The 23,623-nt window shown below is 56.8% G+C and overlaps 2 protein-coding genes across 3 annotated transcripts; both read right to left on the bottom strand.

Moving 5' to 3' along the window:
- Positions 1-145: 145 nt before the first annotated feature.
- Positions 146-5,361, bottom strand: AIFM2 (apoptosis inducing factor mitochondria associated 2). Of its 2 annotated transcripts, none has more exons than XM_064716592.1 (8): positions 5,140-5,361; positions 4,207-4,322; positions 3,430-3,549; positions 3,015-3,107; positions 2,638-2,746; positions 2,300-2,506; positions 1,787-1,987; positions 146-600 (listed from the first exon to the last, which is right to left on the bottom strand). In XM_064716592.1, the coding sequence occupies exons 1-8, from the start codon at positions 5,312-5,314 to the stop codon at positions 446-448; spliced, it is 1,176 nt and encodes a 391-aa protein (XP_064572662.1). In that variant the 5' UTR covers positions 5,315-5,361; the 3' UTR covers positions 146-445. The 2 variants fall into 2 exon arrangements, with proteins under 2 accessions (XP_064572662.1, XP_064572663.1); XM_064716593.1 differs by having other exon boundaries at positions 2,300-2,452.
- An 8,110-nt stretch (positions 5,362-13,471) lies between these two features.
- Positions 13,472-21,876, bottom strand: CHST3 (carbohydrate sulfotransferase 3). Its single transcript, XM_064717227.1, has 3 exons — positions 21,772-21,876; positions 15,894-16,087; positions 13,472-15,748 (listed from the first exon to the last, which is right to left on the bottom strand). Exons 2-3 carry the CDS (start codon positions 16,028-16,030, stop codon positions 14,515-14,517), a joined length of 1,371 nt encoding a protein of 456 aa, XP_064573297.1. The 5' UTR covers positions 16,031-16,087; positions 21,772-21,876; the 3' UTR covers positions 13,472-14,514.
- Positions 21,877-23,623: the final 1,747 nt, after the last annotated feature.

Genomic DNA, 23,623 nt, shown 5'->3' with positions numbered 1-23,623 from the left:
TTGCCCTGGCAGCACTGTGAGCCATTCTCCCTGCAAGCTGCAGAGCAGATGCCAGATCTGTAAGAATCAGGTCCTTCTTAGAAGAGCAAGAATAAAGAAAGCCAAGAAAAAAAACCCAACCTACATAACAAACAAACCACAGAGATTCTGAAAAGCACAGTGTTTATTGTTACAAATCAAGGTAAGCCAAGCTTATTGCCCAGAGCTCTCTCAGCAGGGGGAGTAAAAGAAACATTTCTTCCCTGGTTTTTATCATGGGAACTTCTGTGCAGCTCATTTGGGAAGTGCCTCCTTCCCCTTCACAGCAAGGCAGGCACCCCTTTCATGTGTCACAGTGACAGGAGGCCTGAGGAGGTGCTGCAGAGGACAATATCAGCCAGTCCAAGCAACAGAAGTGCACCCTCAGCCTGTTCCAGCTGCTGTTCTCCTTGCTGGATTGTTCCTCTCAGGAGGGCATCGTCTGCCCCATGTTCTTCCAGCTCTTGGACACAAACAGATCCCTGCTCTTGGCAATGGTCACCAGGAGCCGTCCCACGTAGTAACCATTCACCTGGCCCACACCATCATCCCTGCCCATGGACAGCAGGAATGTCAGGGACCCTGCAAAGGAGAGGTAGAGGTGTAGAACAACTCCCCTGCATCCACAGGGAACAGCATTCAGCATAGTTCTGCTAAGTTTACATCAGTGCCCATTACCCAGCTAGATTTTTGAGACCACATTGTTCACTTTGTGTTTGTTGTAGTTTAAGGGGAGAAAGAAGGAAAGGGAAGTCATCTTGCTCCTGAGATTTACTTGGACAGTGAGCAATTTTAAGAAAATAATTTTCATAAATAGCAGACTCCCACCAGTAGATTTATCAAGACATTCACCTGGCCCACACCATCATTCCTGCCCATGGAGAGCAGGAATGTCAGTGACCCTGCAAAGGAGATGGAGAGGTGTAAGTGAAGCAACTGTTGTCCAGCTCCCCTGCATCCATGTGGAACAGCATTCAGCATAGTTCTGCTAAGTTTACATCAGTGCTCATGAAGAAGAAGACCTATTACCTATTACCCAGCTAGATTTTTGAGACCAGATTGTTCACTTTGTGTTTGTTGTAGTTTAAAGGAGAAAGAAAGAAAAGGCAAGTCGTCTTACTCCTGAGATTTAATTGGACAGTGAGAAGTTTTAAGAAAAGAAAATAAGTTTCATGAGTAGCAGACTCCCACCAGTAGATTTATCAAGACCCTGGCCCACACCATCATCCCTGCCCATAGAGAGCAGGAATGTTGGTGACCCTGCAAAGGAGATGTAGAGGTGTAAAAGAACTGTTGTGTCCAGCTCCCCTGCATCCATGTGGAACAGCATTCAGCATAGTTCTGCTAAGTTTACATCAGTGCTCATGAAGAAGAAGACCTATTACCTATTACCCAGCTAGATTTTTGAGACCAGATTGTTCACTTTGTGTTTGTTGTAGTTTAAAGGAGAAAGAAAGAAAAAGCAAGTCATCTTACTCCCAAGATTTAATTGGACAGTGAGCAGTTTTAAGAAAAGAAAATAAGTTTCATGAGTAGCAGACTCCCACCAGTAGGTTTATCAAGACATTAGTGAAGAAAGAACACGTTGTGTGGCAGACTGACACAGGTAATTAATATCTACACTGTGTCTTTGGCAAGGACTAATATGAAGCTGAGCTATAAGCTGATATTACCCCAGTTTTGAGTTCCTTCAGAGTGAATTCAGTGAGTTCAGAGTCTCATGAGAGGTGAGACAGCTGTTCCTTGCAGCTGACCTTCCTGACCTTACCTGGCTCATAGGTTTTGAGAGGCTTCTGTGTCAGGCTGTTGATGATGTTTGTCACCGCGATGTTGGCATGGAGCCCAGCATGGTAGGCCATCTTGGGCTCCTTGAGATCTGCACAGTCCCCAATGGCATAGATGTTCTCGTAGCCTTCCACCTGGAGGTGCTTGTTAACTTTCAAAGCACCATTACTTGCCATTTTGTCACCTGTCTTGCCAAACAGAGGTTTTTAGAAGCAGCTCTGTGTTGCTTGTTGTGGCCTGAGACCCCAAAATGCTGCAGATGTAATTGACACCAAGTGAGGGATGGTTTTTCACCCTCTTTTCTATGTGTCAAGGTGCTTTTTGCCTCGCTGTAGTTAATCACTGCAGTCTCATGCAATGTATCACCCTGTGATATTTGGGTGGAATCACCCCTGCAGGTTGTACACAGTCCATTCCCCACCTCACACCCCTCAGGCACCACACACTGAAGAACTGCTGCTTCTCCCCACCCCATGGTTTGGGTTTTTCCACTTACCAAATGCAGCAGCATAGGCAGAAGAGTTAATCTTTATCCCTGTGCACAGCACCACCATGTCAACAACCACCTCAGTGCCCCTCTCTGTCCTCACTACCATGTCCTTCTGGAACTGGTTTGGCCTGAGGTTTTCTATGTCGCTGACCTTTTCACCTGTTGCAACACAGAGCCCTGGGTCACAAACCTTTGCCAGGCTGTGGTTTCCAGCTAACCCAGAGGAACAGGAATTCAGGGGAGCCATGTGTAACCAAAAAAAAGTCAGAAAGAGGACATCAGGAGATGCTTTGGCTAAAGGAAGAGCAGCCTGTAGATGTTCAGAGGCATTGTTAAGGACATACCTAGCATCAGCCGGACTCCTTTCCTGAGGAGAATCTCTTTCACCACCTGACGGACACTGGGCAGCAGCTCCACGTCAGCCAGTGCCGTTTTTGAGTGAATGAGGGTGACCTGTTGGGGACAAAACAGCAAATGGGGACACAGGAACAGAACAGGACTCACTGTGTGCAAGCTGGGAGCAGCTACAGCTCACCTCCCTCCACCCTAATTGATCCCTGCAAGAACAAGGCAGGAAGGGGCACCCAGTGCCACAGTCCTGGCTGGTGCATGGCTACAGGCCCAGCAGCCAGGTGTGAGGCCTCTCAGGTGCCTCCAGCAGCAGCACCATGGAACAGTAGCAGAACCAGGATGCAGTTAACTGTGATGGAGATGTTCCCACCTCTTTGTCCGGGTACTCCGTTTTGATCTCGGCAGCCATCTCCACTCCAGCAGCACCACCTCCCACCACCAGGATGCGCTGAGATTTCTCAACCTTCAAGAGAAAATTTGTGTTACAAGAGAACTGCAAAGGGCAGGAAGCAGACACCTTCAGTCACTCCATGAACATTCTGGGACCAACAGCAATAAACCTCTTAGCCCATGAAGAGGCAACAACAAAGGAGTGCCCTGTGCTCTCTTCCTGCCTACCCTTTTCAGGTTTCCCTTCTGCTGGAGAAACCAGGATGAGCTCCTTGTCCTGGCTGCTCCCTGTTCCCTTTCTCTTAGACACAGGTGGCTCCAGATGTCCACAGTGGTATCTGGGACAGGGAGGCTGAACAAAGGCAGGCAGCATTTCCTAAGAGTGGATTCCTCACCTCTTTCACCATGTCCTCATAGGTCTGGATGGCACTTTCCATGTCAATGACTTGGTTGAACTTCCCAGGGAATGGCCCATCACTGCCTGTTGCAAGAATGAGATGGGAGTAGTGAAGCTCCTGGGAGGGCAGAAGGTAGAATGGGATATTAGACCTCTTAAAAACAGAGCCTAGAACGCAGTGCTGGCCTCCTAGGTGTTGGTCACTCATTCCCTCATCCCCATCTCTTGCCAGTAACCAGGCAAGTACTTGTCACTGTCAGGAAGTGACTTTAGGAAGAGACACAGGCCAGGTCACACCAAGTAACTGTTCCTCAAGGTCTGAGCTGAGCACCATTCAGGTGAGTTGAGAGCTTTAAAGAAATTACCCCAGATTTACAGGGAATAACCTGATATTTATGGTGGACACTCACAGCTGGTTCCAGAGACTAACTTCTCTCCTGAACAGAGGTGAGATGCTCTGGCTGAAAAGAGTGATTGATGCTGCTGCTCTTGGCTCTTCCTGCAGTTAAATAAGGATCTGAGCCCCAGGTTTAATTGTTGAGCTCTAAATCCAGCTCTAATAATAAATGCTCAGCCGAGCAGGAGAAGGGGTTGGGCATTTACTGCACACCCACATCCCAGCACGGCTGAAGGCCACTTGGCTCGGCTGGAAGGGATGGGGCCGTGCAGGAAAAGATGCCAAGCTGTGCAGGAGGATGGAACACACCCTGCTGAGGGCTGGCTGCCTGCACTAGCAGGTGATCCCATGAGGCAGCCAGGGCATTGCAACACCCACCTCACCATCACTGAGCACCACTTGCTGCCTTTCGGGGTCTATGGCCACCACCTTGCCTTGTCGGAAGCTGTCCCCAAAGGTGACCGAGTAGGAGATGAAAGTCTTCTTGGCAAAGCCTGTGGGAAGAGGAGACAATGGGAGAGCTCTCCTTCTCTGGATGCTAACCACCCCCTCTTCTCTTCTCCCCATGTGCTGTCCTTGCTCAGAAAAAAGCATGGCAAGCATCTGGGACTGTGGGCTGAGCTTCTGCTGCGTTATCTCTGCCCAGCAAGGAGCTTCAGGACTTGGCCTCAGATAGATGATACTCTTGGCTAGATTGCTTTGTCTCTGCTCCTCATATCTCCTGTACTGGTTCACCAATTACTGTTTCTGTGGTCCTGGCAGTTTCTGGCTCAGTGTCAGAGGCTTTTTTCATGCAATCTGTCTCTCAGACCAAACTTTTGCTGTCGTTTTGATGCTTGTTCCAGCCTCGAACGTGGTACTTTACCCCTGAATTCCCCAGTGACTGGACTAATGGGGAGGGCCCAGACAAGCCTGAGCAGGGTTTTATCATCCAGTGCCTCACTGCTCATTTCAAGGGCCAGGGACAGAAAGTGATTGACTCACCCCTTCCAGCAGCTCTTGCTTTTAGCTTAGTCACCTTCTAAACTCTTGAAATAAAAAATAAAATAAAGGGGGATGGGGAGAGGAAGGGCAGGGAGGAAGAGAGATGGTCTGAGCAGTTTTTACTCAGTTTTCCCAGCTGATGTGCAATTAGCTGAACCACAGACGGGCTGTGGGTCCTCCCGGTGCCAAGTATTTGTTTTCCAGATGGAAAACATCAGCTCTTTCACCATCTCAGGGCGGAGGAGGCGGTGCGAGCCCGCGTTCCCTGCCGCTCCCCGCGTCCCTGCGCAGGTGCCGGTGGGACAGGGGGGCTGCCCGAGCCCTTACCGCTCTCCACGGCGGCCCGGAGCGCGGCCACGTTGTGATGGAAAGCATCTCTCACGTCCACCAGCACGAAGGGGACGGCCCAGGACTGCAGCAGGCTGGCGGCCGCCGTCCCTCCGAAGCCGCCCCCCACCACCACGACCCGCACGGACTCGTCAAGGGACAGGCGGGCGCCCATGGCCAGCGCGGCTCCGGCGGGGCAGGCAAGGGGGCCGGGCCGGGCCGCGCTCGGCCTCCCCGGGCGGGGCCGCGGGCGGAGCCGGGCTCTGGGCGCTGAGCCGGGGAGCTGGCAGAGCTATGAGCCCGGCACCCGGGACTTGGAGAGCCCTGAGCTCGGCACCCGGGGCTGGCAGGGCCCAGAGCTGGCAGAGTGCTGAACCCGGGGCTTGCTGAGGCCGGCACCTGGGGCTGGCAGGGCCCTGAACCCGGCACCCGGGGCTGGCTGGGCCCGGGGCTAGCTGAGCCCTGAGCCCAGCACCCACGGCTTGCAGAGAACTGAGGCCGGGCCTTGCGGTGCCCTGAGGCCAGGGCTTGTGGTGCCCTGATCCCGGCACCCGGGGATTGCGGTGCCCTGAACCCAGAGCTGGCAGAGCCCTGAGCCCGGGGCTGGCAGGGCCCTGAGGCCGGGGATTGCGGGGCCCGGAGCCCGGGGCTGGCTGGGCCCGGGACTAGCTGAGCCCTGAGCCCGGTGCTTGCAGGGCCCTGACTCCGGCACCCGGGGATTGCAGAGCCCTGAGGCTGGCACCCGGGACTGGCGGCCTGAGGCCGGGGATTGCAGAGCCCTGAGGCTGGCACCCGGGACTGGCAGGGCCCTGAGGCCCGAACTGGCAGAGCCCTGAGGCCGGGGATTGCGGGGCCCTGAGGCCGGGGCTTGCAGAGCCTTAAGCCCGGCACCCGGGGCTGGTAGGGCCCGGCAGGCAGGAGAGCCGCGGGGCGGGAAAGGCTCCTGCCGGCGAGCAGCGCGTCCTGAGCGCAGAGCGCTTCACCTGCCCTAAGCCCCCCCACCTGCATCCCCCACGAGAAGGGACAGGGGGTTTTACACTCTGAGGGCTCTGCTCTGGACTTCACAAGGCTGGGAGATGGACAATTGCCCACTCCACCCGAAGTAACAACCTTTTGGAGAGAGAAATTAAGATTACAGAATTACAGAAACAATTAGGAAAATAACTCTGAGATCATCAAATCCAACCTATGAGCAAACCAGCACCATGTTAACCAGACCAGGCACTCAGTCTTTCCTTAAACACCTCCAGAAATGGTGAATCCACTACTTCTCTGGGCAGTTCATTCCAATATCTATTCATCCTTTCTGTAAGGAAATTCCTCCTGATGTTTAACTTAAACACAGAAAACATGTATCTGCTCTGAGCGGAGCAGGAAAGGGAGCCCAGAAATGGCTGTGCAGGAGAGAAGATCACAAAATCTGTGAAAGGTTTGGGTAGGATGAGACTTTAGAGGCCATCTGGTTCTGACCTCCCCACCATGGGCAGGGACATCAGCACGGTGGAGACAGTGGGACATAAAGAGGGAAGGGCTGAGGAGTGGCAAAGGGCCCGGGGGAAGGGGAGTACGGGGTGCAGGAGGTGGGCAGTTCCATTTATTTTCTAAAGGACATCCAGATCGTGTTCTTCCCCAGCACAGAAGCTGCCCCGAAGACTTTCAGCTCCTGTGGCATTCTGGATAAATATAGCTGCTGGCCCTGTGGATAAAAATGGATAAAAATAGCTGCTGCACACACTGCTGTGTGCTGTGAGCTGGCAGAGCTGCTCCCACGCTCCCTGCCCCCGCCCTGCTCCTCAGAGGTGCCAAAACTCCCTCCCAGCACAACACCCTCCAGCCTCGGGGGTGGCAGACTAGAAGGAATTTTCCGGGAAAAGCAGGGCCTGGACTCAGGATTGCCGCCAGAGGGTGCAGCCAGCTCGGCCGTGGGGACACAAACCCTGTGAGGAGCGTTTGAAGGAGCTGGGGCTGTTTAGCCTGGAGAAGACCAGGCTTAGGGGTGACCTCATTGCTCTCTACACCTTCCTGAAGGGAGGCTGCAGACAGGTGGGGTACACAGGCATACCCCCAGGGTAGCAGTGCTCCAGGTCTGTCTGTGTCTTTCCTCCTGGAACTGGCATGGTACCTGTGTGAGGAGGCTGCTGGAAGAGCCTGGCAATGGCTGGCTTTGGGAAAGCACAATTCAGTGCAAAAATTGTGAAAAACCAAACCCACCTCCATTTCTAAGGGGATGAACTCTGCAATTTAAACCTGGGGTTTAAGCTCTTCTGTAAAATTACATGGACAGGCTTGCTTGGCACCCCTTGTGTGTGAAACCATCCTGGTTGGGGCAGGGTTCTCCTTACCTGCATAACTTCCTTGTTGTTTCATCTTCCCAGAGCAAAGCTGGATCAAAGGCCCATTCCTAGCAGATGAGGATGCTGAGGATGAGTTGCCACTTCCCAAAGTCTGCTTTCCTGTCCCCTTTCCTCTGCACCTTTGTGCCCAGCTCTGTCTTTTCCAGAGGCGGTTTTGGGCTTTTCATGAAAGGAATTTTCCTGTATTTTGCAGCACATATCCACTGGTGGGAGCAATCCATTACTCCAGGAGTGCTCTGTAAATTTCCCATGTAAATCACCTGATGTTTTCCCCATCCAGGTGTACACGAGGGCTACCTTCAGGTGAACCCAGTAGGATAACAGAACATCAGGGCAGCCTTTCAAAACAAGGAGGAAAAATCTTCTGGGCCAGTGAGTTGGAGATGCACCAACAAGCAAGAAAATGTCACTGGCAAAAAGAGTGCCCAAAGCAAACAGGGAGGGTAAAAGGGGCCTTTGTGAAAACCTCACTCCCAACCCCAGGCAAGCAGGAAGGAATCAGAATGCCCAAAGCTGAGGCCAGTGGGAGCACTCAGTGTGCAGGTCAGGGCTCAGGTTTGGCAGGTGGGACGTTTGGATGATACTTGTCCAGCTGGGTGCACACAGGTGCTGGAATGTTCAGCAGCCCCAGAGAGAGGCTTTTTCTCCTGCTGGTGGTTGGTGGGGCAGGGATTGCCCTGCCCTGTCCTGTCCTGGTTCAGGCTCCCTGGACTTTTCCTCACAGCTGCCCCAAGGACCAAATGCTCCCTGCAGGATGGCAGGGAAGGGGCTCTGGGAGATGGTCTTGCCCCAGTTTGCCACTCTGAGACAGGCAGCATGGGGAAATGTGCCTGTCTGTGAGTCCTCTCCTCACCAGGTGTAATCCAGCATCATCCAGAGCTGAGACATCCCTCTGAGGATGATTAATCCATGGATGGGTACAACAGTGCTGTGTGGGGAGACTTTAGGATGGCACAAGTGCCCCTGCTCTGCACTGGCCCAAATTCCTGTGAGCCTCTGCATCTTTGTCCTGCCCTCCCTGTCCATCAGGGCAGTTTGGCCTCCCTGACTTTGCAATAACGTGGAAGAGGGATAACATTCCTCCCTTTACCCTTCTCTAGGGAGCACCTAGGGCCAGGCTGAAGGGCCCATCCTCCCCTGCCAAGCCTGAGCTGCTGGAGACCCTTTCTGGCTCACAGCCATCTCTGCAAAACCCCAAACCTCTCCTGTATCAGCAGCCTCACACACCACATTCCCTCTGCCCACAGACGTGTCCTGCACAGCGTCCTGTGACAGCCCCAGTGGCACCAGGGTGGCTGCAGCTCCCTGGGGGCTTTGCTGCAGGGAAAGGAGGATTTTGAGTCTCCCAGAGGTGAGGGATTGCTCTGAACAAACTGCCTGGTCCATCCCTGTCCCACAGCTCCCCATTTTGCCTGGGTGAGCTGGCTGCCCCCCGTGCCTCAGGGAGCTCTGCTTCAGCCAAGCTGGAATTGTGTCTGTTCAGGGCAAAGAATCACCTGGAAAAACCAATTCAGACAGTTCCTGGCTGCTTTTAAAACATCAACACCGGCTATTTTATGCCTTATACATAAAAATCTACTTTTAGCAGAAATCAACAAGGTTCCACTTACATTTATTCTCTCCCTGACAAACCTCATTTTTCATTTTCAGTTTTTCAGTGCCTTGAGGAGACAAGCTGCTTCCCGTGGATAGCAGCACCAAAATCACCCTGTTTTGGTCAGGCTGGACCAGTGATGTGTATTTATAGGCAGCATCTCTGTACATGCCAGCCCATAAATTGGTCACAGATCCCAGCCAGAAAAGGGTGGGAAAACCCCAAGGGTGAAATGTAATGGTTTCTGCAATTAAATTATCTTTGTGTCCATGAGAAGAGCCATGGGGAGCTGGGATCTCCCTCCATCCCACCCCAGGGCTGTGCCACAAAGCTGTTCTCCTTTTTCCTGGGATCACAGCATGCTCTGTGCTGCCCAGCTCCTCTTTTCCTGCCCATACAGCAGGATGAGTTTGCCAGGCTCAGGGTGCTGTGGTGCCATCCCCACCTACAAATGTGGGCTCAAACCAAGGCAGCTTTTGGGGAAATGGGGTGGCCAGGCTCATGTCAGCCCCTGGCATGGGGTGAGCAGGGAGCAAGCAAGTCCTTCCCCTTGGAGTAAATCCCCAGCTCAGACAGCTCCTGCCGTTGGGTTTTGTGCCATGCAGATCTTTCCTACCCCTCCAGAGCCAAGCATGTAGCAGACATTGGGAATTTTACAGGAATGCCATTTTGTGGGAATTCATCCCTTTATTGTGATGTGATCCAGGCAGGTGCCAACAAGAAACTTGATCAGCTTTATTCATGTCAGCTGCCTGGCTATATAAGGATTGCAGGGAGCTCCTTGGAAATTCTCTGGCTTCTCCAACACAGCCCAGAGATTGACAGTGTGGTGGCAACTCTCTTTTATGGGATAACATGGTTTGTGGTATTAATCCCTGTGGGGTGGCAGAGAAGCATAAAGGATGTCAGTGCCTGGGGTTTCTTTGGGAAAAAGGAGAAGGCTTGTGCATGCTCCTTTGCTCTTGGGGCAGCTTTTGAGAAAGAACAGCTTTCACTCCTGATGTGGGGAGTTTTCTTCCCCTTGCCCCCCAGATTTCATTACAGTGAAAGCAGAGCATAGAATAAAACTGTGTCCTGAAAAAAATGGGCCTCACAGACAGGCAGCCTTTGTCCCAAGGTGTAATTACAGGATAAATATGGGATGCAGACCAAGAAATGCAGTCTGGTCAGGCATGCAGTCTCTTAGAAAAACACAACAGAAAACAAGGTTGTCATTTAATGCTGAGAGGTGCACACGTGCTGCAGCCCTTGTGGCCCCTCACTGGCCCATGGATCTCCCCTCTGACCTGGTGTTTGGGTGTTTGGATGGTGCAGCTGGAGCCATGCACCAGCTCCCTGCAAGGACCACACCAAGCCCCACGAAGGAGAGAAGGAAAGGGTTGATTTGGCCTCCAGCAGAAGCCTGTGGAGCTGGGCGAGGGCATTGCTGGTGTGATGGATTTCCTTGGCTCCAGCCCCTGTGCAGAAATCCCCTCCGACAGGGCTGTGAGGAGACAGGGGGGATTAGCTCATCCTATCCCATTAAATGGAGCTGCAACAAGTGAGGAGAAGGCTATGGGAGGTCAGCACAGCCAGCACAGCAGCCACCACTCCTGCTGTTTGGGAGAAACCTCATGCCAGGCTGGAAAAAGGCCTTTTTGTGGATTTCTATGGACCTGCCTGGTGCCTTGGCTTCATGGCCCAGCAAGGCCACCTGGGTGTTAAAGTGCAGGGCATCTAAGGTGGCATTTCAGAGACTGCACTGCTCCCTTACTTGGCTTGCCAAGAGCTTCTGCCTCAAGGAGTGCTCTCCAAGGCAAGCCCAGCCATGGCAGCATGGCCCCAGGCAGCTCTGAGAGGGAAGCAGAGAAGCAGCAGGATGTACCTGCTGTCCAAAGTCAACTCCAGATTAGACCAGTGAGAGGGAATAATTTCCCAGAAAGATCCCACTGAGAGGGGAACAGGACATCCGTTATTTGTTAAAGCTGTCACCGGTGCTACATCATCTTGTGTCACCTGCAGTGACCCCAAGGAGCAGGAGCTTTGGCTGGTGGCCCTGTCCCACGGGACACATGTCCCCTCACTGTTCTGGGCTTGTGGAAAAGGTCTCTCTGGTGCTAATTAGCATCACCCCAATGTTCCCAAATTCCCCCCAAAGCACAGCTGCAGCAGGCTGAGAGGTGAGCCTGGAAGCAGTACAGCTGCAGGCGGGGTTTGTCTTATTTCCGTATTTTAAACCAAGCTTTAGTACTGCTTTATTTCAGAAAGCTTAGATCCTTTGAAAAGAGGATTGTTTGTTTTTTGGTGGATTTTTTAGGCATTGTTGTCTGCGAGAAAGGGCGAGGCTGCATCCGTTGCAGCTCCTGTTGTGGGCTTCCTGCGTGGTTTGTCTGGATGCAGGTATGTCCTTGCTCCAAGGCAGTCTCTTACTATGACTTTCCCAATCCGTGCTTTCCCTCCCATATCCGTGAGCCTCCAAAGAGCCGGGCAAGGCTGAGCCAGAGCAGGCTGAGCAGGAGGCCCCTCTTTGTGAGGGGGCACAAAGCTCCCCAGCAGCTCAGGGGGAGTTCAGCTGCTCCAGCCTCGGAGGAGCCGCGTCCCCTGCGGCTTCCCCATGCGCCTGGAGCCGGGGGGGTTTAATGGCAGCAATTAGCCCCGCGGAAATCTGCATGCTTCGGGGGCATGTTTTCATGTTTTCTCGCTGTCCTGTGACGGTTCTGACGGGAAGCTGGAGGGCGGCCAGGAACAATTGCTTATGCTTGGCTGGCAGTGTGGGCCGGAGCAGCGGAGACAGCGCAGGTAAAAACGGGCGGCAGTCACCGTCCCCTCCGGAATGGTGTGGCCAGCAGGAGCAGCGAGGGCATTCTTCCATTCTTCCCCTGTACCTGGCACTGCTGAGGCCACACCTCAAGTGCTGTGTCCAGTTCTGGCCCCTCAGTTTGGGATGGACCTTGGGATGCTCGAGCACATCCAGAGGAGGCAACGAGGCTGGAGAGGGGCTGGGAACACAAGTGAGGAACCACTGAGACAACTGGGGGTGTTTAGGCTGGAGAAAAGGAGACTCAGGGGTGACCTTATCACTCTCTACAGCTCCCTGAAAGGTGCCTGTGCTCAGGTGGGGTTGGGCTCTTTCTCCAGGCAGCACTGACAGAAACAGAGGACACAGCCTCAAGCTGCACCAAGGCAAATTTAGGTTGGATATTAGGAAAAAGGTTTTTACAGAAAAAGTGATAAAGTTCTGGAATGGTGTGACCAGGAAGATGGCGGAGTCACCATCCCTGGATGTGTTTAAAAAAAGACTGGATGTGGCACTGGTTTAGTTGAGGTGTTGGGGCTGGGTTGCCCTCAATTTTGGAGCTCTCTTCCAACCCAGTCTATGTGTTCTTATCTGTTCTGCTCTCTGGCCTTGGCTCAGCCCAGCTCCCGCTTCCCTTGCTGCCTGTTTTCCGTGCTCCTGGATTTGCCTGTCCTTTCCCCCTGGACCCACTCTCCGAGCCCCCAAGCGCCTCCACCCGCGGTGGGGTGGGAGGGGGATGCTGGCCATTCTCCAGTGTCCCCTCTTCGTCTGTGGCAGCTCAGCTACCCACCCCTCCTGCTGTTTCACAGACAATTACCCTGAAATTATTTCCTCTGCAAAAGCCAACCCAATGGTGCTTTTCCAGAGGCATTTTCAGGACCAAGCGCATTCCCCCTGATGCTGGCTGAGCTCTGTGGGCTTTTCCCAGCGCGCAGCTGCGGAATATCCATCTGCCCTCCGTGACCCTGCTGCTTTCCCAGCAGGAAGCCTCCAAACAAAACCCGATTCACTCAGCAGCCCCGGGGCTGCTTGTGATGCTGAGAGCTGCGTGTGAGGCGGGGAGGAGGCTGGCGCTCTCCATCGCCCGTGAGCGATGAGGGTGTGCCAAAAATCTCCACTTTTGTGGACACTTTTGTGTCCTTTCCCCATCCAGCTGGCAGCGAGCGCTCTGAAATCACACCTTGAAGCCTGGTGCTGCCCTGCCCTGCTCGGAAAAGCTCCCCGGGTGGATGGATGGCTGCCCGGGGCTCCGGTGCTGCGCTCCCCGCCGGCCGGCCCCGCGCTCCTCAATGCCGCCTCTGTTCTCCCTCTTGGGTCAAAAACGCGGCTTTTGTGAGCTCAGCCCAGCCCAGCCCTGCTCCGGAGCCCCAGCACGTTCCTCCCGGCCGGCAAGCTCAGCCCAGCTGTGGCCGGCTGCCGCCTCGCTTCATTTATTTATTTTTGCTTTTGGCCAACAGCTCTAGCTGGGGAGAAGGGGACATGCGGCTGCTGGGACCCCTCAGGGCTCGCTGGCAAGCCACTCTCCACCAAAATGTTTCACTTCTCCCTCAGGTGGCTGCCATTACCCAAAATATCTGGGGGAGAAAAAGAATGAGATACAAAGAGGGCTAAAAATAGGCATTTTAATTCATGAAATGTGAATTGGAGGGAGCAGCTTGGCGCTGGGTCAACATCTGCAAACGGCAAACACCCTGGAACTCCCTGGGCCTCTACCGGGTTTGGCCACCCATCAGTGCTGTTAGCACTTGTTTTTGGGGCTCCCCCGGGCAGGGGACACCCAGCAATATAGAGGAGACAGGAGATGCTTTGGATTGTGTGCTGGAGGCTTTGTTTTTGATCAGATAAGTCTGACCGTCTTTCAGCATCCCCTCAGAAGTTGGCAGTCGCTGCCACATGGGGGCTGGGAGGGTTACAGCCCGGCAGTCCCCAGGGGCTCTCCCGAGATCATATAGAAGGACACGTGGTGGTCTCCAGCTAAAATGTGACCTCTGTTCTGGGTGTCTCCCTTGGTGGCGCCTTGTGCTGCTCTGGTTTTTGGGCTTAGCTCCTTCACCAGCTTCCCCCTCCTTTTCACATTATAATAAATAAATAAATTCACCCGGTATGCAAATGCACAGGGCAAAAAGGAAATAAACCCAAACCTCCAAAACCAAGTTTGAAGAGCACCAAACCGTAGTCACCTCATTTTGTCGTAGCCCAAGCGCCATCCAGGGCTCTGTGGGCAGTTTCCAGTCTCTGCTGGTGAATGAAGGCACTAAACCAAGAAGGTCTCTGGGCGCTTGCTGACACCACAGGGATTTTGTCCTTGCCCCGTCCCAGCTGGCATGGGGGGGTGGCAAGGCAGAGGTGCTTGGTCCTGTCCCCCTCTGCCTGCCATCACCCTCCTCCTCCTCCTCAGTGCAGCTCCCGAGCTGGGCAGGTGGCCCTGCTGCCGACCCCACCTCCCCTCACCCTCACCATTTCCCCATTCCCGGAGAAACTGAGCAATTCAGGCTCTGCAGGACCCTGGGGCCAGCTCTGCCAAGACGCTCCGGCTCCTGGGGCTGCCACCTGGAGCGTTTTCGGGAGCAGGGACCCCCAGGTCGCCTCCGGACCGGCCGGGAGCACGGCCGCAGCCCCTCGTTCCGCCCCGCCACCGTGCCCCTGTCCTGCTACGTGACCCATGCGGGCTGTGCCTCCTCCAGCAGGCTGAAGGAGCGGTTGGCCAGCGCCGCGGGGCTGCTGGCCAGCTTGTAGCCAAAGAGCCGCATGGCCGGGCCGCAGGCGTCCTGCACCACCTGCGCCAGCTTGAAGGGCATGCCGAAGCGCCACTTGTCGAACTGCTCCGAGGAGTTCTTGCACGTGGAGTAGACGCCGTTGCCGTCGGGGGGAGCCTGCGTGTTCTTGCCGATCCACTCCTCCACCTGGCGGGTGAGGGGCAGCCCGGCGAAGCGGAACATCTCCCGCGCCTTCTGCAGCGGCGCCCGCGCCACGTCCTCGTAGCGCACCAGCATGTAGCGGCCCCGCAGCCAGCGCGGCCGCCGCAGCCCCAGCTCCGCCGACACGCGGATGCTCTCGCAGTTGCCCCGCAGCCGCTGCACCTCCTCCTCGCGCAGCGGGGCCTCCCCTTCGGACGCCCACTTCTTCCAGGTCTCGTACTTGCCCGAGAAGGCCACCATGCGCGAGGCCAGGACGGCGCGGGGGTCGCGCACCAGCTGGATGATGCGCAGGTCCAGCCGGGGGTCCTCCACCAGCGGCTGCAGGAACTCCAGCTGCCGGATGCGCACCGTCTTCAGCGCCACGTGCTGCTTGCGCCGGCACGCCTCGGCCGCCAGCGTGATGTTGAGGGGGCCGCAGCGGCGGTTCTTGCAGTAGTACTTCTCAAAGACCTTCTTGGTGCTGGGCGTGCAGACGGGCTCCTCGCACAGCGAGTGGCTGGAGCCCCGCCGAAACAAGAAGGGCGTCAGGTGGCCCTCGGGAACCGGGGAGATGAAGTTCTCTAGGATGTAGAGGTCGCAGAGGAGGAGCTGCTTGAGGACGTCTCGGTAAACCAAGGCCGAGCCCACCGCGCTGGCTCCCCCCGGCAGGAAGTTCACCGTCTTCTCGACGTGCCAGAGCGGCTCAAAGAGGTAGAAGATGCTGCCCTGCTGGTTGAAGAACTCGCCGACGAAGGAGGAGCCAGTGCGGGTGGTGGCCATCAGCAGGACGTGCCGCCGTGGGCCGGCGTCCCCGGGGTCACCTGCCAGCTGCAGGGTGATGTTGTACAGGTGGGACCTCAGCTGGGAGAAGGCAGCGTCCAGCTCCTGCAGCGAGGCCAGCGAGCCGTTCTTGGCCGCTGCTGGGCTGAGCTCCGTGCTGTTGGCCTCTGCCAGAGCCTGCGGGGACTGCTTCAGCCTGTCCGACACCCTGTGGGGAGAGCCAGCCCAGCCTGGAGGACAGCAGCACCACCCTGCTTCCCCCGGGGGGACTTGGGGGGCTCCTCTGCATGGGAGCTCAGGACTGGGGGAGAGGGGCTGCACACCTTGGCGTGGCTCAGATGCCCACTGCCTACCTGGAGATGAAGTTGTTCTCCTTCTCGATGATGACGAGGCTGACGACGAAGACCAGCAGGACGGCGTACTTGCTCTTCATCTTCAAGCAGTGCAGCAGCTCCCGGACATCCTGGGGCAAAGCGCGTCGGATCTCCATGGGGAGCACACACAGCTCCCTCCTGCACGCCAGGAAGGTGTCCTGGGCCAGCCCTGCCTGTGGGGAGAAGAAGGCTCAGCATGGCGAGGGTCAGAGGCTGACAAAGGCTGGACAAGAGCAGTAAAAATGTGGAAGCTCCTCCCTGCTGCTCCACCCCACCCCCGGATGAGGAGCAGCTGCCTGAATGCCCCATCGGCTGCTCCTCCTCCTTCCCAAAATATATCTGCCCGACAGGATCCCTTCCAACGCTCCCACCAGCTCCCCCTGCCCACCCTGAAACCCAATCCCTGCCACCCGACAGCTGCCCGCTTCCCGCTGGCAAAAACCTGCTGCTGCCAGCGAGGGAGCCCCTGGATCATCCGGATCTTCCACAGATTGTGGCTCCCGACCTCTGGAAAGGGGAGGCCTGGAGGCTCCACTGCAGGGCCCCAGCGTGGGGCTGAGCAGCTTCCGCCTCCCCCCAGCATGGCAGCAGCAGCTGCTGAGCCTCGAAAATGAAACCCAGAGAGTTTTCAGGAACGACGGCGAGCCGGAAAATGCTGCTGCTGCCAGTCCCCCTCGGGGAGTAGAATGCTCCGGGGGAGGCTTTTGCCAAAAAAGGGAAGAAGAAAAAAAACCCCAAATGATGGAGCAGCTGCTTGGTGTGGGATGCAAAGCCAGGAGACTTGGCAGAAAAGTCCCGCCCCCCCAGCGTCTCCTTCAGCGCCCAAATCGGGGCGTTGCTGGAAATGCTCTGAGTGGCACCAAACCCACCCCCCAGCTGGAGATTTTGGGGTCACAGCCGCAGTTTCGAGCTCTGGGGCAGGTCCCCAGTGTGCAGATTTGCACCCCTAGGCCTTGCTGGCACCTGCCACCTGCCCGGGGTGATGCTGTTTGCCCGTCCCGCTTTCTTGGCCAGACTTTGGGTGACTCAGGGAAAGTCTATTTAGCCTTGGCTGGGCTCCACAGGGGGCAGCCCGTCCCAGCCCTGCTTTTGGTGTGAAGGAGGGGAGCCAGGCAGAGCCCCATCCTTTGGGGGGACCCAGGGTTTGCTGGAGGGGAGATGCCCTGGCCAAGCCTCGGCATCTGCAGCTCCATCAGAGCGTGGAGCAGGGAAGCCCTGCCAGGCGTTGTGTCACGTCGCAGCCTCTTCCGCATCGTGCTTGGCCAAAATGTGCATTTTTTAGTCCAAAATGTGCATTTCTTAGGCCAAAATGTGCATTTTTTAGCGTTGCTGGCTGAATGCCCCTCCTGGGAAGGAGGGACCATGGGCAGGAGGGGTGGGATGTGTCCGTGGCCAGGGCAGCACCCAGCCTGTCAGATTCCCAGTTCTCTCTGTGTGAGGACCAGGAATTTCCCAGCTTGAGCAAAGCACTCAGCTCCCGGGGCTTGGCTTCCAGCCATCTCCTTTCCAGCAAAACCTTCTAAAAAGAGACATCCACACCCACGCACCCAGGAAACTCAGGATTTAGTGGGATGCAGGGACTCTGGAGAGCCCTGGCAGCCCCGGAGCCCTCCCACAGTGGTCCCCCCTTTCAGCAAGCAGCACCGAGATCCCCGGCACACGTGCGTGCGTGCGTGTGTGTGCTCCTGTGTGTGTGTGTTTTTAACAGCCCTGTTAGTTTAGTTTGTCATCACACCGCTCCTCGGGGACAGGCCAGGAGCTGGGGCAGGTGCCTTTCAGCAGCCACCCGTCATATCCCCCCTCCTCGGTCGTGCCCCCTCGATGACAGCATTTGTCGGAGTGTTTGTGCAACCGAGAGAAAAAAATCAAGTACACAAAGTCCTGGGCGTGCGGTGGCATCCCAGGGGGCGGTGATCTGCATCGCTGCCCTGGCCTGGGGCTGGGGACAGTCCCCATCGCTGCCCTGGCCTGGGGCTGGGGACAGTCCCCATCGCTGCCCGGGCCTGGGGCTGGGGACAGTCCCCTTGCACAGGGGATGCCATCAGCCGCTTCCTCGCACAAATCCCCGGGCAAAGCCAGCCCCGCGTTCTCACCCTGTAATGCCCCCAGCTGCCTGACCACAAATGAGCCCCAGAGCAGGAATTATTCACAGCGGTGACACAGAGATCCGTGTCCGGCAGCGCTGGCACAACCCTCATTCACAGCCCCGGGGCAGACACCATTCATTAAACAAACAACCGGCTGCAAATCCCGCCTGGGACCCGCGGGGCCGTCAGGGCTGAGCTCAGGGGCTGGGGACACGAGGGTGACCTGGGGAGGCTGCCTGGCTCAGCCTGAAGCTCAGCCTAAAGCTCAGCCTAAAGCTCTTCCTCGCTGGGGCCCGCACGGCTCAGCCCGGCTGGGGCTCTGGGCCAGCCACAAGTGCCCCTTTGTGAGGGGAACAGAGGGGCTCTGTGTCCCTGCATGCTCCCCTCCAGGGCCCTGCTGCGATGGGATGGATCAGGAGAACCACTGGGATGCTGCTGCTGCCGCCCCAGGGTGCCCTGCCAGTGTCTGCCCCTGGAAATGCACCTGTGTGAGCAGACGGACAGATGGACATCACCCCTGGAGCCGTCTTGCTCTCCACGTCCCGAAGCAAAGCAGGATAATTTCCAGGAATGCTAAACTGAGATGCTGGGGAAGGCAGCACCCACAGCTCAGATGCTGCTCCCCTCAGGCTGGAAGTGCTTTTCAGTTCAGCAGGGACGGCTGTGATTCCCATTGCAGAGATTTATGGATTTCCCAGAAAAGGAATTTTTTTTGGGGCGATGTTGGGGATTTTGTTGCCATGCAAATCTGCCCAGGTGGGATCCATCACTACCAGCAAGTAAACTTAACCTTGCCACAGCAAGAGGGAAGGACTTGGACAGTAATGGAGACACCAAACCATTCCAGTCCACTGGAGCAGGTTGGTGTGTGGGATGGATGCTCCCACTGGTGGTGCAGGTGGGGTGAGAGGAGCAGAGACCCTGGGAGAGGAAGGAGGGAAGGGATGCTCTGTCACCCTCCTGCAGGGCATTCCATGGGACTCTGACTGGCAGAGCAGAGCAGGGGCTTTTCAGCTCTGTTTTGGGAAAGGGAAGGATTTACACAAAGCCTTGGGGCTCTCCTTCCCCATCTCTGGCTGCCCTGAGCCCCCACCAGGTGAGATCCAGGAAGGAAAGATGCCTATGGCTGCCAGGGACAGCCAGCTGGGGGTGAGACTGGATGGAGTCACATTTTCCTCTGGTGACTCAACAGGCAACAACTGAGCTCTGGGCACAGACAGGCAATGAAACACCCACGTGCAAGAGTTCCTGAGATCCTTCTGACCCTCCTGCCCCCATCCACTCCCATCCATCCCTCCGTGGAAGCCCACAGTGACCTGCAGCTGAGCTCGCTGCCCCTGGAGCTGCTGCTGCTCTGAGTAATTCCCTCCACAGTCCTTTGCTTCATCAGACTCCATCAGACACTGGATCAGCAAAACACAGGGGTGGAACAACAAAGAGATAAGGAGCACAGGCTTATCTGCTCTCTGTGCTGCTCTTTTGTCTGCAACCTGGGAAAAAAAAAAACTCTCTGTATTTACTCTTTCAACTATTTCCGCTCCCAGCTTCCTCCCCAGGCTGGCCTTGGGAAACGTGCCACCAGAGCTTCCCACTTTGCTTTCATCTCCCAGCAATTTTCATCCTGGTCCTGGCTGTTCTCCAAGGCATGGCACGAGCACAGCGCTGATTCGGTTTGCCCTGCAGCACAGCTAAGGAGCCTGTCCAGGCAGGTATTCTTGGGTTAAAAACATGCCTAGTCAAGCTAAAAAAAAAGAGGGGAAAAAAGTCATCTCCTACAATGTTTATAAAGTTGCTGAGAATAGTCACAATCCTCATCAAACTGAAGCCTGGAAACTGCCCATTGGAGGAGAAAGTTGGGAATGGAAAGTCGTTCTGACTCAGAGGTTACACTCAGGAGCAGCAGCAGGAGTGGGGTTGGTACAAACAGGCACCACTGGAACAACTTTGTTTTCATTGCCCGAGCTCTCAAACTCCAGTGCATGAGGTCCTGTCCACTCTTCCCTGTCCCACCTGCTCTCTGATGACCCACATGAGCTGTGCTCGTGTCCCACTGTGCAGAAGGGGTGCACAGGGCACAGTGACGATGGTGACAGCACCAGCTCAGGCTCCATGGCCAGGACAGACTGCCCTTTTCTCTCCCTCACCTTGGTGGTGTCCAAAGACACACCAAGAGTTTTCTCCTGACCCAGCAGAGAGGAGAGCTGCTGCTCCTGGCCCTGCTGAACCCCTTGGGGCTCACAGACATCAGTGCTGGGCGTGGGGATAAAACACTGCATCTGCCAGGCAGGGAGCAGCCTCTGGAGCTGCATCTGGACCAGGACCCAGCTAAAACCCCTCCAGCCTTGAATCCAACCCACGGCCGGGGTGAGGTTTGCAGCACCACCTGCAGCAAAGGTGAGCAGCTGAAGGCGCCGAAGTGCAGGGCAGCGAGGGGGGCTGCAGAGCAGAGCAGACCACCAGGAGGGTGAGAGGGAGGAGGTTCGCTCGGCGCCGGGGCACAATGCCGGCTGCTGTGCGTGCCGGCGGCCCCCGGCCACGCCGGGAACCGCAGATGCCCGAGCCTGTTCAATGAGCCCTTTCTTTGGGGCGCGGAGCCCACGGTCCCTCCCACCGCCCCACACTCCTTCCCTCGCTGCTCCACGGAAGCTCCTCGGTCAGACCCACCCCAAGAGCAGGGATACGGCGCTCGCTGTGCCCGCTCTGCTCCCCTGCCAGCCCCGGCCAGGCGCCTGCAGCGCTCCAGGGATGCAGAAGGGACTGGTGACAGGAGATGCTGGCGAGGGGACAGTGACCTGTGCTCGAGTCAGCACGGGGAGACTGGGGCTGTGGAATCGAGCTGAAGCAACATGGCAGATGTGGAAAAATCGCAGAGTTAAATGCCTGTCCTGGTGTAGGGCTGTAAATCGTTGGCTGTGGAAAAGGAGACGCTTTGCTCCAGGCAGCAAGGCAGGCTCGGCGCAGAGGCAGCGGGGCGTGGGCAGCTGTGCCCAGGGCGGCGGGGAGCAGCTGCTGAGACCCCGGCAGGCATGAGGGGGGACTCTGCCTTTCCCCAGGGTACCCCGTGCCATCCAGGGCCCGTGTCACAGTCCCACTCCCGCAGAAATGTCCCTGGCTCCCGAGTGCCGAACCAGGGCCAGCGTGCCCCTGTGGCTCCGGGACAGGAGGGGAAAGGGTGAGAACAACTTTCCAGTGCTCCCTGCTCGGGGCTGACAGGACGGATGATGCAACTCCGGGATGGTTGTGAGAGAGAAACTCTCCTTTCCCAAAGTCTCCTTCTGCCGAGCTCCGGACGGAGGCTCGGCGCTGCAGTGGATCCCATTCCATTGATTTATTTTTTCCCCGAAAGAAAGGCACGGGGATTGCTGCTGAGCAGTCATGTGCCGGGAGGACTGTGGGCAGCGGGGAGCTGCCATGGGGCTGGGATGAGGGGAGGAAGGGAGGCTCGGCCGGAGCTGCCCCGCTGCGGGAGCGGCCCGCGGGGCCCCGCACAGAGACAAAGGAGCGGCCGAGGCCGGAGGGCGCACAAAGGAGCCGGCGGAGCCGGGGCCGCCCCGCGGGGGGATGCGGCCGCCCAGCCCGGGATCCCCGCCGGCCCCGCCGCCCTGCCCGGCCCGGGCCGAGCTCGGGGCCGCGGCCCCTCCTGCACGCCCAACTTCCCGCAAGTCCCGCCAGCCGTGCCGGGAGAGAGCCGAGCCCGCCGCCATCCTCCCCCGCCCCGGGGCTCCCTCTGCCCATCGCGCCCGTCCCGGCCCCGGCCCCGCTGCACGTACCCGGCGGCGAGCGAGCGAGCCCGGTCCTGCCGTGCGGGAGGAGAGAGAGCAGCGGGTCCCCTGCTTTTCTTCACGGCGCTGTCATCCTCCCTCCCTCCTCCCTCCCTCCCTGATTCCCTCCCTCCCCTCTTCCCTCCCTCCCTCCCTCCTTCCTTCCTTCCTCCCAGCCGGGGCAGCGGCGGGGGGAGCGGGGCCGGGCGGGGCCGGGCAGGGTCCCCGGGCCGAGCCCCCGCTGTATCCCCCGGGAGCTGCCGGGCCCCGCCTCGGGATCGCCGCCCGGGTGGGGAAGGGGCGAAGCGGGGTCCTGGGAGCCCGCAGACACCCCGCGACATTGTCCCGTCTGGGCCAGGGTGGGTCCTGTCCCCTCACGATTTGGGCTTTAGGCTTCCTGCCCAAAGCAGGGTCACACTGCGGCGGTCAGGGCTCTATCCTGCCAACCTCCAAGGATGGAGCCAGTACAACCTCTCTTTGCTCACTGCCGTACTGGAGAAATTGTTTCTTCTTCCATCCGCTCCAAAACCTCTCCTGCCCCAGCTCTCACCATCCCATCATGTGAGGAACCTGGCTCCGTCTCTGTGACCACCTCGTGGCAAGGTTCCTTTTTGTTCTCCTCAGCCAAAACTGGCTTCAAGATCAGCACCTTTCTCCCCAAACTCCACTTGTGCCCACACAGGAGCTGTGGAGGGTCGGTCCCACCGTGCTGTGCTGTGCTGTGCTGTGCTGGTGGGGTCACATCCATGTGCTCCAAGAGGGCAGGGAGTGAGAGCATCCCCCTGGGAGCAGCCCAGGAGCACTGGGGACACGGCTGTCACTGTCTCTGCAGGGCAGGCTTAGGGTCTGGAGCATCAAACCCTGCAGAAATGACTGTTTGGCTGAAGGGCAGAAATTCACCCAGCTCTCTCAGAGCTCTGTAATGTTAGACACCGAGGAGCTGAAAGACATCTGGCTTTGCAAGCAGAGAGAGATCCAAAAAACCAGTCCCCATAAAAACTTTCAGCCTCCTTCCACATTCCTGGCATAGTTTTTCTGCTACGCATGTGGCACAGACAACAAAATGCAAGTTTTCTTGGCATTGAAGTGTGATCATCAACGTTGTTCATCGCTCCTCAGTGGCTTCCTGTGAGCCAAGGCGATGGGGATGGCTCTGCATGGAGAGTGCCAGCAGCTGGTATGCAAACAGCAAGGCAGGAAAGCCTGGGTGTGATGTTCATGGCCTTCCTTCCTTCCTTCCTTCCTTCCTTCCTTCCTTCCTTCCTTCCTTCCTTCCTTCCTTCCTTCCTTCTTCTTCCTTCCTTCTTCCTTCCTTCCTTCCTTCCTTCCTTCCCTTCCTTCCTTCCTTCCTTCCCTTCCTTCCTTCCTTCTTCTTCCTTCCTTCCTTCTCCTTCCTTCCTTCCTTCCTTCTCTTCCCTTCCTTCCTTCCTTCCTTCCTTCCTTCCTTCCTTCCTTCCTTCCTTCCTTCCTTCCTTCCTTCCTTCCTTCCTTCCTTCCTCCTTCCTTCCTTCCTTCCTTCCTTCCTTCCTTCCTTCCTTCCTTCCTTCCTTCCTTCCTTCCTTCCTTCCTTCCTTCCTTCCTTCCTTCCTTCCTTTTTTCCTTCCTTCCTTCCTTCCTTCCTTCCTTCCTTCCTTCCTTCCTCCTCCTTCCTCCTCCTTCCTTCCCTCTCCTCCCTCCTCCTCCCTCCCTCCCTCCCTTCCTCCTTCCTCCCTTCCTCCCTCCCTTCCTTTCCCTTCCTTCCTCTCCTTTCCCTTCCTTCCTTTCCTTCTTTCCCTTCCTTTCCTTCCTTTCCTTCCCTTCCTTCCCTTCCTTCCTTCCCTTCCTTTCCCTTCCTTCCTTCCCTTCCTTTCCCTTCCTTTCC

Source organism: Zonotrichia leucophrys, chromosome 6, assembly GCF_028769735.1.
Source record: "Zonotrichia leucophrys gambelii isolate GWCS_2022_RI chromosome 6, RI_Zleu_2.0, whole genome shotgun sequence".
In the NCBI taxonomy this organism is placed as follows: Eukaryota; Metazoa; Chordata; class Aves; order Passeriformes; family Passerellidae; genus Zonotrichia; species Zonotrichia leucophrys.
This window is presented reverse-complemented; position numbering and strand designations above follow the sequence as displayed.

Bases quoted from the DNA above. Each gene is read 5' to 3' on its own strand.
- CHST3 (XM_064717227.1), bottom strand. From the start codon at position 16,030: ATGGAGATCCGACGCGCTTTGCCCCAGGATGTCCGGGAGCTGCTGCAC. The intron at 15,749-15,893 runs GTAGGCAGTGGG...CTCTCCCCACAG, and splicing joins GAGAACAACTTCATCTCCAG to GGTGTCGGACAGGCTGAAGC.
- AIFM2 (XM_064716592.1), bottom strand. From the start codon at position 5,314: ATGGGCGCCCGCCTGTCCCTTGACGAGTCCGTGCGGGTCGTGGTGGTG. The intron at 4,323-5,139 runs GTAAGGGCTCGG...CTCTTCCCACAG, and splicing joins CCGGGCCGCCGTGGAGAGCG to GCTTTGCCAAGAAGACTTTC. The intron at 3,550-4,206 runs GTGGGTGTTGCA...CTGCCCTCCCAG, and splicing joins TGGTGCTCAGTGATGGTGAG to GAGCTTCACTACTCCCATCT.